The 21,044-nt window shown below is 47.1% G+C and overlaps 1 protein-coding gene across 1 annotated transcript in view; it reads left to right on the forward strand.

The window, feature by feature from the left end:
* LOC142302076 (venom factor-like) overlaps positions 1–21,044 on the forward strand; it is a 229,470-nt gene that overhangs the window by 57,514 nt on the left and 150,912 nt on the right. The window contains exons 12-13 of the mRNA XM_075343155.1: positions 6,886–7,089; positions 10,654–10,851. Of these exons, the coding sequence (XP_075199270.1) occupies positions 6,886–7,089; positions 10,654–10,851 (402 nt within the window). The remainder of the gene's footprint in view (positions 1–6,885; positions 7,090–10,653; positions 10,852–21,044) is intronic.

The raw sequence follows: 21,044 nt of genomic DNA on the forward strand, positions 1-21,044 counted from the left end.
TGGGGAATTGCACATTTTTTAACATGTCACAGCACTTGGAATTTTGTTCCCATTTTCCACTAAACTATATGGTAAAATTAATTGTGTTATTTAAAATTACAAGTCTTTCCAGAAAAAACATGTTGACAGAAAAATAAAAAAGTTATTTTTCTTGGAAGAAGGAGGAGAGGAAGCAACGAAAGCAAAAAAATGGAAAATGGCTATGGCATGAAAGGGGTTAACCACTTTACGACCAAGGTTCTAGGCCGCATCTGTCCCTTTAATGTACGGCAAGCCCGCATTATTCCCCATACATGTCTGCTGATCCAATCAGCAGATATGTACAGCTAACAGGTGCGGGTGGATTGGAGATCCACCCATGCCTATTAACCCCTTAAATCATGCTGTCAGACTCACGCTGTGCCCTGCCAGCATCGACAGCTCCTTGATGCAATCATGGGGTGCCAGTAGGGTGGCATAACAGAGCGGGTCAGATGATGACCCCTTTTGCTGCCATCTTGTTTTTTCTGGGAATTCCGGCACTCACAGTTGCACAGCATTTTTCCTGATCAGAGGGATACTGAAGCATCGCTCTGATCAGGAGAAGCAATCGGACACTGGTGGCATAAAGTCCGCTAGGCGGACTAGTAAAATCATTAAAAAATGTAAAAAAAGTTTAAAAATTATGAAAAATAAACTAATAATAAAACAAAAATAAACATAATAATTCTAAAAAAATACACATATTTGGTATCACCACATTTAGAAAACCTGATCTATCAAAATGTAAAATCAATTAATTTGATCAGTACACGGCAAAGCGAGAAAAAATCCAAACTTCAAAATTACATTTTTTTTTGTTGCCACAGCATTGCATTGAGATGCCCAACAGGCGATCAAAGCATTATATCTACGTAAAAATATCATAATAAAAAACGTCAGCTCAAGGTGCAAAAAGTGAGTTGTCCTTGAGCCCCAGATCCTGAAAAATGAGAACGATACGAGTCTCGGAAAATGGCGACAAAAGTGCAATACTTTTTTTTGGACAAACTTGTAAATGTTTTTTCACCACTTAGATAAAAGTAAAGCTATACATGTTGGATATCTACAAAATCGTACCGACCTGAGGAATCATAATACCAGGTCAAGTTGACCATACAGTGAACATGGCAAATTGAAAACCCCCAAACAATCGTGAAATGGCACTTTTTTTGCTATTCACCAAACTTGGAATATTTTTTCCCCGTTTTAGAAAGTCATGGAACCCATGATGTGGTTAAATGGTGATATTTATTATAGAAAGGTGAGGTCTTTTGGAGGTGGTGGAGGCAAGGAGGGACCCTCCGCCGCAGGGAGGACTGGGCACAGCAGGTGGCGGTGAGAAGGTGAGACAGGAGGCATGCTGTCTCTCTTGGAGCAGGCACTGGATCAGCGGTGCAGCTCCCAGCAGCAGTGCTTTCCCCCAAGAGGGGAGAGAGCCCAGCATTGAGGAGGTAATAATTTGCCCAAACAGAGCATGTGCTCCTGGCTCAGGGGGTGAACCCAGCAGGCATCGGTGGCTGCAGCTTGCCCTCGTGGACGACCGACGAAAAAGGACGGTGGCGGCTGATTTGAGGGCGTCCTCTGGAGGCAGCCGGGTGCGTTAACTAATTTTAGTATTTAGCCTTTTCTAGTGGTGGGGACGGTCGTTATAGTGTAGAAGTGACTAGCAATATGTGTAGCAGCTGGAGGGTTGGAGCGTGTTGTTAGTTCGTGACGTGGTCCCCAGGAGGGTGTGGGTTCATGTCCTGGAGGCCGAGGAGCAGAGTTATGGATGGGGTGGTGTCATGGCGGTATGGCCGTGAGGGTGCAGGTGGCATCAGGTCCGGTGGTCACAATTTCAGGATGGGGGATGGAGAGGTCTGGCTTTCACCGCATTTGAGGTCATTTGAGACTTGGTTACGGGTGCTGAAGATTGCGGCACGCACGAGCGGGAGGAGACGGAGCATTTGTTTTGAAGGTTCGCTGGAGTGTTTTTATTGGGAATCTTCTAATACATGGTAGTTCATATCGGATGAATTACGATGGGCAAGGTAAAGGGGCAAAGGGTTCCGCGGTACGGAGTGTGCGGGGAGTTTTTTCAGGGGCTTTCGTGAGTGATGAGTGTGGGGTGTGGGGCTCTGGTATAGCATAAGGGTTGCTGTGGATAATTGAATAAAGGAGAGCGAAAATGTGGGAGAAGGTGAGGTGTTGGTTGCTGTAATGGGTTTGTGGGTTTGAAACCGCATCTTGGGTGCAGCTTGTTTGGTGCGGGTTGGGGTATTGTTAGTACAAGGGCAGCATGGCTTGGTCCTGGGAGCTTGAGGGATAGTGTTAGTGGATGGTAGCATTGAGGTTAATCAGCATGCTATCCCATTATAGAGTTTGGTGCTGGGAGGAATGAGGGTCCAGTGGGCCTGAGTTGGTGTTACAGTAGGTCGTGGGCAGCTTTGGGCTGCTACGGGTGAACTCGGTTAATCAGCAATGGTGGGCTGCGGATGGAACAATGGAGTTCCTCGGTCATCCGTGATTATGGGGGGGCTATGCAAGTTATGGTTCGGACTTCAAGATTGGGTCCTTGTGGTGCATGGAGTGTAAGTCGTGTGGCTTAAGGCCATCTGGTATTATTATGTGTTTTGTGTCGTTGGACTCATGGCATATTTGGGCTCATGGAGTTCTATTATATATTTATATACATTTAATAAAAAAAAAGTGAAAAATGAGTGGCCTGGTGGTAGGTATGGGGATATTGATAAGGGTTTGCTTAGGGAGTCGTGGTGCTCCGGTCTCACAGCAGAAGGGTAGTTGGTTTGGAGGGTGCACCCTACGGTAGTCGGCTTTGAGCGGGTACTACGGTGTGGCCTGGTTTTAATTTATCATGGTATGTAATATGAGGGCTCAAAGGGGGTTGTGTGTTATAGGGTTTCCTTAAAGAACACAATGCCTGGACATGGTGTTTGGAAAAGTTAGTGTCTCTTGATGCCCATAGTTGCATATGGAGTCAATCAGGCTAGTGGTGTAGGGGCAATTTCCTGGTGTGCATTGCTGTACAGGGAACTTATCGCTGGTGTGGTTGGTGGAGGGAAGCGGACTGTGAATTATGGTTTGGAGGTGTTGTTGGGGACCTTGATCGAAAGTAATGCTTCAACATCTTTGCTTCAGCAATGGGTGCAGAGCGATGGTTGTGATTGCGTTCTGTTTTTGAAGGCGTGTTAAGTTTATTGCGCACATGGTTCCGTTAGGCCGGGTAAGCTTCATGGAAAATGAAGTGGGGCCAAATTTGGATGAAGAATGTCCATTAGTATGGTGGTTGAGTACGTGGGAAGGTTCTTGGAATTTTTCTGTGTAAGGTAAGACAGCTTGAGCCTCTTTTGTTTCAGAGTGTTTGATGACGGAATACATTGGTTTGGGGAGACCGGTAGTGATATTTTGCTCTGGGGAAGAGGTATGTCTAATGCATGTGTTAGTGAGTCTCGGGGTGGGCTATTTCATTCCCCTCTTGGTTAAGCTGCAAGGCTGGTTTTAGGGGAGATTTGAAGGCTATGGATTGCAGTCATTTCCAAGTGGGGGCCAATCTAGCCGTTTCCTGGGGGGAACTTGGTTCAGGGTATGAATTGGCCCAGTCGAGTAAGCAGTGTGAGTGTGATCTTGTTTGTTGTATCTCAACCCCAGTTGTGGTTGAGTCCAGCTGGAGACAGGAAGAGGGGCAGGGTGACAGTACAGTGGTTCATTGGTCGGTAATGGGGAGGCCGATGGTACGGTCAGTACTGCATTTAATTGGTTTAACTGATGCTGGTGGGGCATGGTGGGGATTCAGGAATGGTTTCGGAGCTTGTGGCATGGTGCCGGGGTGTGTCTGAGTGGCCGTCAGGCCATCAGAGGGAGCCAGTGGCCGTCAGAGGGAGCCAGTGAGCCAGAGGGAGCCAGTGAAGTGACTGGGTCCCTGTCGAGCTGGAGACAGGGTTACTTAACAGTTGTTTAGTATTATGTGGTGGCAACGGTTTCTAAGTATGATGGTGTGGTGTGGAAAGCAAGGAGGGAGTTTCTGGAACGTTTGTCTTGGGAACCGAATCGTGGTATCAAGGGTGTTTTTTGGTACGAGGTGGTGGCCATATTATGGGGTGGTCATGGTGTGTCGTTCAGTGTGGCCCGTATTGAAGGGCGATTTTAAAAGTAAATAAACGGATTGTGACATGGGTAGGTTCAAAGGGATTTTGGGTGGCGTGTGCTGCCACCAAGGATGAGGAGTGCGGTGCAGTAAGGTAAACTGGTAACGTTGACTGGTGCATACAGTCATATGAAAAAGTTTGGGCACCCCTATTAATGTTAACCTTTTTTCTTCATAACAATTAGGATTTTTGCAACAGCTATTTCAGTTTCATATATCTAATAACTGATGGACTCAGTACAATAAACGTCATTTCAATCCAGAAATATTACTAACAGAAAATGTGCAGTCCGCATTTAAACAAAATTTGACTGGTGCGAAAGTATGGGCACCCTTATCTTACCTCAACCTTAAAGTGACATTAATATTTTGTAGATCCTCCTTTTGCAAAAATCACAGCCTCTAGTCGCTTCCTATAGCTTTTAATGAGTTCCTGGATCCTGGATGAAGGTATATTTGACCATTCCTGTTTACAAAACAATTCCAGTTCAGTTAAGTTTGATGGTCGCTGAGCATGGACAGCCGCTTCAAATCATCCCACAGATGTTCAATGATATTCAGGTCTGGGGACTGGGATGGCCATTCCAGAACATTGTAATTGTTCCTCTGCATGAATGCCTGAGTAGATTTGGAGCGGTGCTTTGGATCATTGTCTTGCTGAAATATCCATCCCCTGCGTAACTTCAACTTCGTCACAGATTCTTGCACATTATTGTCAAGAATCTGCTGATACTGAGTTGAATCTATGCGACCCTCAACTTTAACAAGATTCTCAGTGCCGGCATTGGCCACACAGCCCCAAAGCATGATGGAACCTCCACCAAAGTTTACTGTGGGTAAAGCAAGTGCTTTTCTTGGAATGCCGTGTTTTTTTGCCTCCATGCATAACGCCTTTTTGTATGACCAAACAACTCAATCTTTGTTTCATCAGTCCACAGGACCTTCTTCCAAAATCTAACTGGCTTGTCCAAATGTGCTTTTGCATACCTCAGGCGACTCTGTTTGTGGCGTGCTTGCAGAAACGGCTTCTTTCGCATCACTCTCCCATACAGCTTCTCCTTGTGCAACGTGCGCTGTATTGTTGACCGATGCACATTGACACCATCTGCAGCAAGATGAAGCTGCAGGTCTTTGGAGGTGGTCTGTGGATTGTCCTTGACTGTTCTCACCATTCTTCTCCTCTGCCTTTCTGATATTTTTCTTGGCCTGCCACTTCTGGGCTTAACAAGAACTGTACCTGTGTTCTTCCATTTCCTTACTATGTTCCTCACAGTGGAAACTGACAGTTTAAATCTCTGAGACAACTTTTTGTACCTTCCCCTGAACAACTATGTTGAATAATCTTTGTTTTCAGATCATTTGAGAGTTGTTTTGAGGAGCCCATGATGCCACTCTTCATAGGAAATTGAAATAGGAGAACAACTTGCAAGTGGCCACCTTAAATACCTTTTCTCATGATTGGATACACCTGCCTATGAAGTTCAAAGCTCAATGAGGTTACAAAACCAATTTAGTGCTTTAGTAAGTCAGTAAAAAGTAGTTAGGAGTGTTCAAATCAAGAAATTGATAAGGGTGCCCATACTTTTGCACCGGTCAAATTTTGTTTAAATGCGAATTGCACATTTTCTGCTAGTACAATAAACCTCATTTCAATCCAGAAATATTACTCAGTCCATCAGTTATTAGATATATGAAACTGAAATAGCTGCTGCAAAAACCCAAATTGTTATAAAGAAAAAAGGCTAACATTACTAGGGGTGCCCAAACTTTTTCATATGACTGTATATGGGATGCTCAGAGTTTAAGTTGATGGATGGAAGGGTTTAATGGTTGGTTTGGCTTGCAGGTTGGAGGAGCAAGCGTTGGGTATGTGGGGGTCCAGGCCACGCAAGGTGTCACGTGGCCTGTCCCGTGGCGGGGGTAGGTCTGGTCCAGAGGTGGTTTAATGGATAATGTTATTTGATTGGAGAGTCACTTGTAGGATATAGTGGCTCCGGTTACAGGGATCTTGCAGGCATGGGGTTCTGCAAGGTTGAGGTATTGATCTGTAGGTGATTAATACCTCATCTCCGACCTGGTGTGTGCTGCGGCCAGGGATGATGTTTCGGTGGTGGAAGGTGATTTCTGGACCGGACCTACCCAGGGTTACGTATTGTATTACGTACTGTATTATTATGGTGTTACCTATTGTTAAATGTAAGGGATGTCCGTTGGACGGCGCCCCCTTGTGTTAGTGTGTAAACAATAGGCAATAAAGGGCTGCTGTGGGCAATTCAACCAAGTCATAAGTAGTGTCCGTGTATTATTTATACAGGGTAGTGGTAATTGGGAACAGTACATCTACCAACGACTGGACAAATCCCTCCTGGAATGTTATGAGTACAATATGGGGCAGAATGAATGGTGTCAATCAAAAGTAAAACTCGTCCCACAAAAAACAAGATCTCATATGGCTATACTGATGGAAACATTAAAAAAGTTATGACTTGGGAGAAGGGGAGGAAAAAATGAAAACAGGAAAATCACCCGGGGGTGAAGAGTTTAAAGAATTGGACAGGAAAAATGGCAACTGATAACACAAGGCAAAAAAGGAAAATGTCTGGATAAAAACAAATGCTGAATTGGGTGTAAATATTTATTTTCCTATTCTTTTGTAATAATATTCTTTTTTTTCTCCTGGTAACTGATTACTGATGCTTACAAAAATTTCCTGATTATAGGTGAAGACAGCAGATCCTGCGCTCCCGGATGTCCGGCAGGCGGCAACATCAATGTCGGCCAACTCTTATCAGTCAGATGGAAATTTTTTGTACATTGGCGTCAGTGGCACAGAAGTGACTCCTGGAGATACTCTCATTGTAAATTTCTTGCTTCAAAGTTCTAACGCAGCCGTTCAGAGCCAGATACAGTATTTCACCTACCTGGTAAATGGTTTTACTTTTTTTTTTTTACATCTTAACTCTCATATTCTGGGGTGAAATCACAAGATTATCCGTAGACACATTAATTCTCTGTCTTTGTGGTGACAGCTGAATTATTTATTCATTTTACCAAGCAAAACGATCTTACTGCCTACAACAGGGGTGGGGAACTTTTTTTCTGCCGCCATTTGAAAATTTCTACCGCACAAAATTATCAGCTTGAAAAGTACCCTGCTATATTTAATCAAACAATTATCTCACTGTGGCGGCTGGTGCTTCTTGTTTTTGGTGCGGCTGTGATATTAGGCGATATTGATCTTGTTGCTTCTCACAACTGCTTTATCAGGTTTGTGTTGGCTGGGACTACTGAGGGCATATAAATCCCAGGAGACATTGGGGGCATATACAGTACAGACCAAACGTTTGGACACACCTTCTCATTCAAAGAGTTTTCTTTATTTTCATGACTCTGAAAATTGTAGATTCACATTGAAGGCATCAAAACTATGAATTATCACATGTGGAATGAAATACTTAACACAAAAGTGTGAAACAACTGAAAATATGTCTTATATTCTAGGTTCTTCAAAGTAGCCACCTTTTGCTTTGATTACTGCTTTGCACACTCTTGGCATTCTCTTGATGAGCTTCAAGAGGTAGTCACCGGAAATGGTTTTCACTTCACAGGTGTGCCCTGTCAGGTTTAATAAGTGGGATTTCTTGCCTTATAAATGGGGTTGGGACCATCAGTTGTGTTGTGCAGAAGTCTGGTGGATATACAGCTGATAGTCCTGCTGAATAGAGTGTTAGAATTTGTATTATAGCAAGAAAAAAGCAGCTAAGTAAACAAAAACGAGTGGCCATCATTACTTTAAGAAATGAAGGTCAGTCAGTCTGAAAAATTGGGAAAACTTTGAAAGTGTCCCCAAGTGCAGTGGCAAAAACCATCAAATGCTACAAAGAAACTGGCTCACATGAGGACCGCCCCAGGAAAGGAAGACCAAGAGTTACCTCTGCTGCAGAGGATAAGTTTATCCAAGTCACCAAACTCAGAAATCGCAGGTTAACAGCAGCTCAGATTAGAGACCAGGTCAATGCCACATAGAGTTCTAGCAGCAGACACATTAAGAGGAGACTTTGTGCAGCAGGCCTTCATGGTAAAATAGCTGCTAGGAAACCACTGCTAAGGACAGGCAACAAGCAGAAGAGACTTGTTTGGGCTAAAGAACACAAGGAATGGACATTAGACCAGTGGAAATCTGTGCTTTGGTCTGATGAGTCCAAATTTGAGATCTTTGGATCCAACCACTGTGTCTTTGTGCGACGCAGAAAAGGTGAACAGATGGACTCTACATGCCTGGTTCCGACCGTGAAGCATGGAGAAGGAGGTGCGATGGTGTGTGGGTGCTTTGCTGGTGACACTGTTGGGGATTTATTCAAAATTGAGGGGATACTGAACAAGCATGGCTACCACAGCATCTTGCAGTGGCATGCTATTCCATCCGGTTTGCGTTTAGTTGGACCATCATTTATTTTTCAACAGGACAATGACCCCAAACACACCTCCAGGCTGTGTAAGGGCTAATTGACTAAGAAGGAGAGTGATGTGGTGCTATGCCAGATGACCTGGCCTCCACAGTCACCAGACGTGAACCCAATCGAGATGGTTTGGGGTGAGCTGGACCGCAGAGTGAAGGCAAAAGGGCCAACAAGTGCTAAGAATCTCTGGGAACGCCTTCAAGACTGTTGGAAGACCATTTCTGGTGACTACCTCCTGAAGCTCATCAAGAGAATGCCAATAGTGTGCAAAGCAGTAATCAAAGCAAAAGGTGGCTACTTTGAAGAACCTAGAATATAAGACATATTTTCAGTTGTTTCACACTTTTTTGTTAAGTATTTCATTCCATATGTGTTAATTCATAGTTTTGATGCCTTCAATGTGAATCTACAATTTTCAGAGTCATGAAAATAAAGAAAACTTTCTGAATGAGATGGTGTGTCCAAACTTTTGGTCTGTACTGTACATAACAGGAGATACTGGGGGGCATATACATCACAGGAGGGGCTGGTGCATATACATCACAGGAGGAACTGGGGGGCATAGACATGACTGGGGAGACTGGGGTTCATGGACCTCACAGTAGACATTGAGGGCATCTACATCACTGGAAGGGCATATACAGGCCTGGAGGGGCACACACAGGATTGGGGACGCTGGAGGGACACAGTGTCAGATTGGCTGCCAGAGGAATCTCCAGTAATACAGGCCTGGCCGCACTGAACTCTGGAACACTCACCTAAGCTCTGGAGTGCAGCCTGGACTGAAGTCGGGGTTTGCAGGACTGAACCACGAGCGCCGACTGATTCCCCAGCGATTGCGGTTCAGTTCATGGCAGCTGCAGACAGTCCGGGCTGACTCTGAAGCTCTCACCTGAGCTCCGGAGTTCAGCCCGGCCTGTCCGCAGCTGTGACATGAACTGAACCTCAATCGCCGTGGAATGAGTCAGAGCTCGTGGTTCAGTCCTGCAAACCCTGAGCTCAGTCCAGGCTGCACTCCAGAGCTCAGGTGAGAGCTTCAGAGTTCAGTGCAGGTAACCGCGGCCAGGCCGAGTATTACTGGAGATTCCTCTGGTAGCCAGTCCGATTCTGGGGACACACACAGGCCTGGAGGGGCACACAAAGGCTTACAGATGCTAGAGGGGCACACACAGGCCTGGGGATGCGGGAGGGTCACATACAGGCCTGGGGAGGCTGGAGGGTCACACATAGGCCTGACGATGCTTGTGGGGCACACACAAGCTTGGGGATGCTGGAGGGGCACACACAGGCCTGGGGACGCTAGAGGGGCACACACAAACCTGGGACACTGGAGGGGCACACACAGACCTGGGGAGGCTAGAGGGTCACACACAGGTCTGGGGAGGCTGGAGGGTCACAAGTAGGCCTGACGATGCTGGAGGGGCACACACAAGCTTGGTGAGGGGCACACACAAGCTTGGGGATGCTTGAGGGGCATACACAAGCTTGGGGATGCTGGAAGGGCACACACAGGCCTGGGGACGCTAGAGGGGCACACACAGGCCTGGGGACGCTAGAGGGGCACACACAGACCTGGGACACTGGAGGGGCACACACACAGGCTTGGAGGCACAAACAAACTGGGGGGGGGATGCTGGAGCAGCCGCTCCTCTTCTGTGGAATGAGATCACATTGCAGGCTTAACCCGCCCACAAAGTACGTCCTCCAGTGTAAGAAAGGATAAGCCTAGAATGTATGGGCTCCTTCCAGGTTAGTGGGCATGCATTGCATACAGGGTTTAAAAGGCCAGCAGCCAGCAAAATGGGGCTGCCGTCCGAATACTGCAGTCCCTGAGAATCTCCCCCACCCCTGGTCTACAACAATGTAGAATTCTATCCTTAGTATCTGACAGTGTGCCAGAACTTGTCATTATTGTATCATCATGATTAATATTCATGCATGATAATTATAACTAAAATGTAAGATTTATGTGACCAAATGGATCCAAGTTCAAGTTTCATCAACTGTTTTCCTTTTTTTCTTTCTAAGATCACAAACAAGGGCAGGATCCTGAAAGTGACCAGACAACCTCGGATTCAGAATCAATTTTTAGTTACCATGTCTCTTCATATCACAGAAGAATTGATTCCATCCTTCCGTATAATTGCATATTACATTGTTGGAGATGAGATTGTCTCGGATTCTATCTGGATAGATGTAATGGACTCGGAAAGGTGTATTGGAACGGTGAGATCTTAGCTAGTACTGTACCTGGTGTTGGTATGGTATTGTACAAAACACAACAGTTTTTGCTCCCATTTTTCATGAGCTGAACTTAAAGATCTAAGATTTTTTTCTATGGACACAAATATTCTCTGAAATATTGTTCACAAATTTGTCTAAATCTGTTAGTGACACTTCTCCTCTGCTGAGATAACCCCTGCACCTCACAGGTGTGGCATATAAAGAAGCAGATTAGACAGTATGATTATTGCACAGGTGTGCCTTAAGCTGGGTTCACACTAAGCGACAGCGACAACGACGTCGCTGTTACGTCACCATTTTCGGTGACGTAACAGCGACCTTGTAAGTCGCTGTTATGATCGCTGCTTAGCTGTCAAACACAGCAGAAGCAGCGATCATAACGTCGCTACATGTGCAGAGAGCAGGGAGCCGCGCTTAGCGCTGGCTCCTTGCTCTCCTACAGTACACATCGGGTTAATTAACCCGATGTGTGCTGCAGCTACATGTCACAGTTCAGAGAGCAGGGAGCCGAGCACACTGCTTAGCGCTGGCTCCTTGCTCTCCTTGCTACAGTATACATCGGGTTAATTACCCGATGCATACTGCAGCCACATGTCACAGTGCAGGAGCCGGCGCTGGCAGCAAGAACGGAGGCTGGTAACCAGCGTAAACATCGGGTAACCAGGGAAAGGTCTTCCCTTGGTTACCCGATGTTTACGCTGGTTACAGCTTACCGCAGCTGCCAGTGCCGGCTCCTGATCGCTTCATTTCGTCGCTCTCTCGCTGTCACACACAGCGATGTGTGTGTCACAGCGGGAGAGTGACGACCAAAAAATGAAGCTGGACATTCAGCAACGACCGGCGACCTCACAGCAGGGGCCAGGTCGTTGCTGGATGTCACACACAGCGACAGCGACGGGACGTCGCTGCAACGTCACAGAAAATGGTGACGTAGCAGCGACGTCGTTGTCGTCGTCGTTATGTGTGACACCAGCTTTAGGCTGGCAACAATAAAAGGCCACTCTAAAATGTGTAGTTTTATCAAACAACTCAAGGCCACAGATGTCGCAAGTTTTGAGGGAGCAGTTGGGCTGTTAACTAAAGAAATGTCCACCAGAGCTGTTGCCCGTGAATTGAATGTTTATTTCTCTACCATAAGACATCTCCAAAGGTGTTTCAGAGAATGTGGCAGTAGATCCCACTGGCCTCATAACCGCAGACCACGTGTAACCGCACCACTCCAGGACCTCCACATCCAGTATCTTTACCTGCAAGATCTTCTGAGACCAGCCACCCAGACAGCTGCTCCAACAATCGGTGCAAAACCAAAGAATTTCTGCACAATCTGTCAGACACCATCTCCGGGAAGCTCATCTGCTGCTCGTCATCATCATCAGGGTCTCTACCTGACTGCAGTTCATCATCATGACCTGTTATGGTCAGGAAATCACTGCAAATGATCTTGCAAAATCCCATAAGAGGTAGAAAAAAATGCACAAGAGTAGTTGAAAAGCTTAGCTGGCTGCAATCCACTAACTGCTCAAGACAACTAGAAGTAGCGGTGGAGCGTTCCTCACCAACCTAGACGCCTCATCACCGCCGGAGAACTAACTAGCCTCAAAGATGGAATGAGGAATCTTGACTTGCCTCAGAGCAGCCCAAAAAGGATAGGAAAGCCCCAACATATAAAAACAGTGATGTAAGGAAAAACACAGTACACAGATGGTTAATATAGGGTTAAGCAAAGTGAGGCCCTGCTAGCTAGATACAAAAAGGATGGAAAGGATTACTGGTTGCAGCCAGTGAAAATCCTAAAAAATACCGACACCTGATAATGAAAAATACTTAAAGATCACAAGATCTTCTTCCCACTATATCAAGAACTCTTGTGCAAATACAAACTCCTAATCAGACTGGGAGTAAATAACTCCCTTCTTGCTGGGAATAAATCGTTCTAAAAAAATAGTGCAGAAAGAACGCCTATTCCCATGCAAGAAACAAAAGAGAATTTTCTCAAACATTGAATTAGGAATAGATTTCATAGGTTAAGCAGAAACGCCCATAAGTGCAATTCAGCCCAAACCAAGCCCAGACTAAGAGAATAAACCTTCACAAGGAAAAATCACTGAGATTACACAATTCCAATTAATTGCAAACAAAAAGACAGAAAAATGAATGAGAACGAATTCATCGCAGGAAGAAAAAACAAAATACTTATCAGGCATAGCTGCAGACTCTGGATGACATAGGAACAGAACTCATGCAAAGGAACGAAAATACTGCTGTAGAAATCATTCCTGGAGAATCCAAAAAAGAGCAGAAAAAAGCAAAAAACAATCCTACATGGAAAGGCAAAAAAGCCAAAAGGCAGAAGGACAAACTTCAGGACATCTTTTCTTGGAGCAGAAACAATTATCACAAGCAAAGGTTAGTCAGAAACTGCCTTCCTATATTCCCCCAGGCTGGACTTCATTGTCTTTCCTGGAACAGCAATCATCTTCCACACCTGTCTGAGCGACAGATGCAGAATCAGACTCGCTACCAGCACTAGCCACCAGAGGGAGCCCAGAAACACTTCCAGGAACCGCACCATCCCTGATGATATTCACAACAATAACCCACTTGAGTGGCCCATTGGAGAGGTGTTCCCTTCACTGATGAATCTAGGTTTTCACTGTCACTGTGCAAGGCAGATGGTAGACTGGCAAATGGTGGTCACACAAGATACTGACTGGGTTTCTGACCCCCAGCCCCGGAACTTTTTAGGGTGGCCTTTTATTGTGGCCAGCCTGAGGCACACCTGTGCAATAATCATGCTGCTTAAGGTACACCTGTGCAATAATCATGCTGCTTAAGGTACACCTGTGCAATAATCATGCTGTGTAATCAGCATCTTGATATGCCGCACCTGTGAGGTGGATGGATTATCTGCGCAAAGGAGAAGTTCTCACTAACACAGATTTAGCCAAATTTGTGAACAATATCTGAGAGAAAAAGGCCTTTGTGTCCAAAGAAAAAGTCTTATATCCTTGAGTTCAGTTCATGAGAAATGGAGCAAAAACAAAAGTGTGGAGTTTATATTTCTGTTCACTATAAATAATCCTGTGCAATTTTTTAACCTTTTGAGATTAAGGTGTAGAGATAAGAGGTGTGAAGTCGTGGAGAAGTTTGTAGAGGCTTAAAAAAGGAACCCGATGGAATGATTTTAACTCTTTAATGACAAGGGAATTATTTGTCTTTGCACTTTCGATTATTTTTTTTTATCTCTTTTCAAGAGCTATAAGTAGTGTATTTTTCCTTTCGACAGACAGAGTAGGGCTTGTGTTTTTGCGGGATCAGATGTGGTTTCAAACGGTACCATTTATATGTGTGCAGGGCGACAGTGCCGACAATAACAGGCTGACACAGTCTCTGCGGATCCAAGTGTCTTTACTCACTGTTACAGTGCTGTCCCAGAGTACAGCTTACCGCCGTGATGGGCCCCAGTCAATCCCGGATCCATTGGAAGTCAGACCCGATACTGTGGTTGGTGGGCCCTTCCTACTTGCCCCTGTAGTCTTAGATCCGCGTGCCTTGAAGCTACTTGGAGACCCCGGTTCTTGACTTGTTGTCTCCCGTCCCATTTGCAGGTGCCGCGGGCCCGCTGTGGGGCTGGACTTCAATCGTGGCTCCGGGCCCTATGTGGTACTGTGCTCCGGGAACTGTGGTGGCCAGTGGGATCTGCAATCCCCCTGTCCTGAGGATTTTGGTAATGCGACTTGAAGTACGTTTCACCCTAGGATTCCGCACTCTGATCTGCGCCCATTCCTGAGGGAGCAATTAAGCTCTCCCCTCGGTGACCGTGTTGACTCCTGTGTCCCACCAGAGCCACTGGTAAAACCGTCTGCTCCTTTCCTCTCCTGCTGGAGAACTCACTAACTGCTGTGTTGGCTCCTAACTTCCCCTAGTGGCTGCTCCTTCCCCGATTCCCTGTCACTAGTGGGTGGCGGCCCCCCATGTTTGGTGACTGCCTTAAAACCCGACCCTAGCCTGATCCTCATTGGGGAGAAAAACCTAGTTGTGTATGTGAAATGTATGTAGTGAAACCTGTACCGATCTCCTCTGGATCCAGGATAAGTACCGCACCTTATGTGAGGTGCAGTACCTTGTGGCGACTGAGGCCTCAGGGGTGCCACAAATGCAGCGATATCAAATGTGCTTTTTAGTTTGCTTTTTTAATTTTCTTTATTCTTTAACATAGGAAAAGGAGATGGTCTTGAACTTGTATTTTTAAAAACTTTTTTCTTTTTATATAATTTTTTAATAATTTTAAGGGACTTTATCCTGCTATCATTTGATCACTTATACCATATCCAGCAATACCAAAATATTTTAGTGAAACTATTGAATAGAGATTAGAGATGAGCGAACCGGTCGCGGTTCGGCTCGAGGTTGGTTCGCCGAACTGACCTCCCGTTCGAGTTCGGTTCGTCGAACGTTCGACGAACCGAACTCGAACTGCATAGGAAACAATGGCAGGCAATCACAAACACAGAAAAACACCTAGAAAACACCCTCAAAGGTGTCCAAAAGGTCACAAACAACTCACAACACATGGGAAAGTGACAAGGACATATACTCATGCGAAAACAAAAGAGCTGGACAAGGAAAAAGAGGAGGACACACAGATATATGAGTATATGCAAGGAAACATCGATTCCATTATTGTGCAACTTGAGCCCTGCTCATTCTTGGCTTCCAATCTTGATAAATTGCCTGAGCTCGCCACGTACGTCTTGGGGATCTTGTCGTGTCCTGCAGCCAGCGTTCTCTCGGAACCTGTCTTCAGTGCTGCTGTGGGTCTGCTGGCAGATAAGCACACGTGTCTGTCCACTGACAATGTGGACATGGCTCTCAGAGGACTTTTCTTCCCCTGGGTCAGCCAGGGGACGGGAAAGGCACGCGTATTTTTGAGAGTGCTTCATGCAAAGCATCTTTTTCTTTTTCAAAAGGGGGCTCAACCGATGCCAGTCAAGTGGGGTGTGTGTGGCCCAGTGAGTGGCAACGAGGGAGACTGTGGTTGGAGTCCCCTCGCTGTGTTTCTAAAAGAACCAAGATGAACAAGTCATGGCTCTCAGAGGACTTTTCTTCCCCGGGGTCAGCCAGGGGACGGGAAAGGCACTCGTATTTTTGAGAGTGCTTCATGCAAAGCATCTTTTTCTTTTTCAAAAGGGGGCTCAACCGATGCCAGTCAAGTGGGGTGTGTGTGGCCCAGTGAGTGGCAACGAGGGAGACTGTGGTTGGAGTCCCCTCGCTGTGTTTCTAAAAGAACCAAGATGAACAAGTCATGGCTCTCAGAGGACTTTTCTTCCCCGGGGTCAGCCAGGGGACGGGAAAGGCACGCGTATTTTTGAGAGTGCTTCATGCAAAGCATCTTTTTCTTTTTCAAAAGGGGGCTCAACCGATGCCAGTCAAGTGGGGTGTGTGTGGCCCAGTGAGTGGCAACGAGGGAGACTGTGGTTGGAGTCCCCTCGCTGTGTTTCTAAAAGAACCAAGATGAACAAGTCATGGCTCTCAGAGGACTTTTCTTCCCCGGGGTCAGCCAGGGGACGGGAAAGGCACGCGTATTTTTGAGAGTGCTTCATGCAAAGCATCTTTTTCTTTTTCAAAAGGGGGCTCAACCGATGCCAGTCAAGTGGGGTGTGTGTGGCCCAGTGAGTGGCAACGAGGGAGACTGTGGTTGGAGTCCCCTCGCTGTGTTTCTAAAAGAACCAAGATGAACAAGTCATGGCTCTCAGAGGACTTTTCTTCCCCGGGGTCAGCCAGGGGACGGGAAAGGCACGCGTATTTTTGAGAGTGCTTCATGCAAAGCATCTTTTTCTTTTTCAAAAGGGGGCTCAACCGATGCCAGTCAAGTGGGTTGTGTGTGGCCCAGTGAGTGGCAACGAGGGAGACTGTGGTTGGAGTCCCCTCGCTGTGTTTCTAAAAGAACCAAGATGAACAAGTCATGGCTCTCAGAGGACTTTTCTTCCCCGGGGTCAGCCAGGGGACGGGAAAGGCACGCGTATTTTTGAGAGTGCTTCATGCAAAGCATCTTTTTCTTTTTCAAAAGGGGGCTCAACCGATGCCAGTCAAGTGGGGTGTGTGTGGCCCAGTGAGTGGCAACGAGGGAGACTGTGGTTGGAGTCCCCTCGCTGTGTTTCTAAAAGAACCAAGATGAACAAGTCATGGCTCTCAGAGGACTTTTCTTCCCCGGGGTCAGCCAGGGGACGGGAAAGGCACGCGTATTTTTGAGAGTGCTTCATGCAAAGCATCTTTTTCTTTTTCAAAAGGGGGCTCAACCGATGCCAGTCAAGTGGGGTGTGTGTGGCCCAGTGAGTGGCAACGAGGGAGACTGTGGTTGGAGTCCCCTCGCTGTGTTTCTAAAAGAACCAAGATGAACAAGTCATGGCTCTCAAAGGACTTTTCTTCCCCGGGGTCAGCCAGGGGACGGGAAAGGCACGCGTATTTTTGAGAGTGCTTCATGCAAAGCATCTTTTTCTTTTTCAAAAGGGGGCTCAACCGATACCAGTCAAGTGGGGTGTGTGTGGCCCAGTGAGTGGCAACGAGGGAGACTGTGGTTGGAGTCCCCTCGCTGTGTTTCTAAAAGAACCAAGATGAACAAGTCATGGCTCTCAGAGGACTTTTCTTCCCCGGGGTCAGCCAGGGGACGGGAAAGGCACGCGTATTTTTGAGAGTGCTTCATGCAAAGTATCTTTTTCTTTTTCAAAAGGGGGCTCAACCGATGCCAGTCAAGTGGGGTGTGTGTGGCCCAGTGAGTGGCAACGAGGGAGACTGTGGTTGGAGTCCCCTCGCTGTGTTTCTAAAAGAACCAAGATGAACAAGTCATGGCTCTCAGAGGACTTTTCTTCCCCGGGGTCAGCCAGGGGACGGGAAAGGCACGCGTATTTTTGAGAGTGCTTCATGCAAAGCATCTTTTTCTTTTTCAAAAGGGGGCTCAACCGATGCCAGTCAAGTGGGGTGTGTGTGGCCCAGTGAGTGGCAACGAGGGAGACTGTGGTTGGAGTCCCCTCGCTGTGTTTCTAAAAGAACCAAGATGAACAAGTCATGGCTCTCAGAGGACTTTTCTTCCCCGGGGTCAGCCAGGGGACGGGAAAGGCACGCGTATTTTTGAGAGTGCTTCATGCAAAGCATCTTTTTCTTTTTCAAAAGGGGGCTCAACCGATGCCAGTCAAGTGGGGTGTGTGTGGCCCAGTGAGTGGCAACGAGGGAGACTGTGGTTGGAGTCCCCTCGCTGTGTTTCTAAAAGAACCAAGATGAACAAGTCATGGCTCTCAGAGGACTTTTCTTCCCCGGGGTCAGCCAGGGGACGGGAAAGGCACGCGTATTTTTGAGAGTGCTTCATGCAAAGCATCTTTTTCTTTTTCAAAAGGGGGCTCAACCGATGCCAGTCAAGTGGGGTGTGTGTGGCCCAGTGAGTGGCAACGAGGGAGACTGTGGTTGGAGTCCCCTCGCTGTGTTTCTAAAAGAACCAAGATGAACAAGTCATGGCTCTCAGAGGACTTTTCTTCCCCGGGGTCAGCCAGGGGACGGGAAAGGCACGCGTATTTTTGAGAGTGCTTCATGCAAAGCATCTTTTTCTTTTTCAAAAGGGGGCTCAACCGATGCCAGTCAAGTGGGGTGTGTGTGGCCCAGTGAGTGGCAACGAGGGAGACTGTGGTTGGAGTCCCCTCGCTGTGTTTCTAAAAGAACCAAGATGAACAAGTCATGGCTCTCAGAGGACTTTTCTTCCCCGGGGTCAGCCAGGGGACGGGAAAGGCACGCGTATTTTTGAGAGTGCTTCATGCAAAGCATCTTTTTCTTTTTCAAAAGGGGGCTCAACCGATGCCAGTCAAGTGGGGTGTGTGTGGCCCAGTGAGTGGCAACGAGGGAGACTGTGGTTGGAGTCCCCTCGCTGTGTTTCTAAAAGAACCAAGATGAACAAGTCATGGCTCTCAGAGGACTTTTCTTCCCCGGGGTCAGCCAGGGGACGGGAAAGGCACGCGTATTTTTGAGAGTGCTTCATGCAAAGCATCTTTTTCTTTTTCAAAAGGGGGCTCAACCGATGCCAGTCCAGTGGGGTGTGTGTGGCCCAGTGAGTGGCAACGAGGGAGACTGTGGTTGGAGTCCCCTCGCTGTGTTTCTAAAAGAACCAAGATGAACAAGTCATGGCTCTCAGAGGACTTTTCTTCCCCGGGGTCAGCCAGGGGACGGGAAAGGCACGCGTATTTTTGAGAGTGCTTCATGCAAAGCATCTTTTTCTTTTTCAAAAGGGGGCTCAACCGATGCCAGTCAAGTGGGGTGTGTGTGGCCCAGTGAGTGGCAACGAGGGAGACTGTGGTTGGAGTCCCCTCGCTGTGTTTCTAAAAGAACCAAGATGAACAAGTCATGGCTCTCAGAGGACTTTTCTTCCCCGGGGTCAGCCAGGGGACGGGAAAGGCACGCGTATTTTTGAGAGTGCTTCATGCAAAGCATCTTTTTCTTTTTCAAAAGGGGGCTCAACCGATGCCAGTCAAGTGGGGTGTGTGTGGCCCAGTGAGTGGCAACGAGGGAGACTGTGGTTGGAGTCCCCTCGCTGTGTTTCTAAAAGAACCAAGATGAACAAGTCATGGCTCTCAGAGGACTTTTCTTCCCCGGGGTCAGCCAGGGGACGGGAAAGGCACGCGTATTTTTGAGAGTGCTTCATGCAAAGCATCTTTTTCTTTTTCAAAAGGGGGCTCAACCGATGCCAGTCAAGTGGGGTGTGTGTGGCCCAGTGAGTGGCAACGAGGGAGACTGTGGTTGGAGTCCCCTCGCTGTGTTTCTAAAAGAACCAAGATGAACAAGTCATGGCTCTCAGAGGACTTTTCTTCCCTTGAGTCAGCCAGGGGACGGGAAAGGCATGCGTATTTTTGAGAGTGCTTCATGCAAAGCATCTTTTTCTTTTTCAAAAGGGGGCTCAACCGATGCCAGTCAAGTGGGGTGTGTGTGGCCCAGTGAGTGGCAACGAGGGAGACTGTGGTTGGAGTCCCCTCGCTGTGTTATACATGCTTTTAGAAGGGCATGACATGGCTTGGAGGTTGACTTTCATAAAATGCAAACTGTTGGCTACCAAAATGCTGCCTTTCCAACAACTGTGGTTATAGGCAATGAGGAACATACTGATGAAGATGAGACGCAGATACCCGATTGGGATGACAACTTAAATATTCGGTCAGGGCAAGAAGAAACTCGGTCTGAGGGGGAGGGGAGTGCAAACACAACAATTGATGATGAAGTTCTAGATCCCACCTACTGTCAACCCACAGTCAGACACTCGAGGAGGTCAATAGAGGCGGTGGAGGAGGATGCAACCGACGTCGAAGTAACCTGGCGCCTTCCTGGACACAGTCGGAGCACTGGTAGCACGTCTACAACTGCATCCTCAGCCACCACTCTGCCTCTGAGCATTATTCGGGGTGGATCAACAGGTCGCATGGCCTCTAAGCCTTGCCTAGCCTGGTCCTTTTTTGACATAAAAAAAGATCGGCCAAATTATGTGATCTGTAACATTTGCCATGGTTATCTTAGTAGAGGTCAAAACCTCAGCAGTTTGACAACTTCTTCCATGAATCGTCACATGAATAAATATCATATGGCCTGGTGGGAAGCTCACCGTGCTGCAATGCGGCCTAGTGGAGCCAACCATCCACCGCCTGCCCATTCCAGGGCATCCGCGCGCTCGTCATCTTCTAGGACTGTGGGGACAGCTGTCACACCTGTATTTCCACCCACAACTTCCACCACTGTAACCGCAACAGGCAGTTTGCTTGGTAGGTCGTCAGTTGGTTTGGAAGGGGAAACAAGTGAGTGTGTACAGCTCTCTCAGACATCGATAGCACCAACTTTGGATGAAGGCAACATCATGTCTCCGCCTGCACTTTCCTCCCAAAGCTGCATTTTTCCAGGGACACCCTACTCAACACCGTCTACACACAGCAGCCAGATCTCTGTCCCTCAGATGTGGTCAAATAAAAGGCCACTTCCTTCGACCCATGACAAAGCGAAGAGGTTGACTCTATCCCTCTGTAAGCTGTTGGCTACAGAAATGCTGCCTTTCCGCCTAGTGGACACACAGGATTTTAGAGACCTTATATCTGTCGCTGTGCCCCAGTACCAGATGCCTAGTCGCCACTACTTCTCTAAGAAAGGTGTGCCCG

The sequence above is a fragment of the Anomaloglossus baeobatrachus genome, chromosome 4 (genome assembly GCF_048569485.1).
Source record: "Anomaloglossus baeobatrachus isolate aAnoBae1 chromosome 4, aAnoBae1.hap1, whole genome shotgun sequence".
Lineage (NCBI taxonomy): Eukaryota > Metazoa > Chordata > Amphibia > Anura > Aromobatidae > Anomaloglossus > Anomaloglossus baeobatrachus.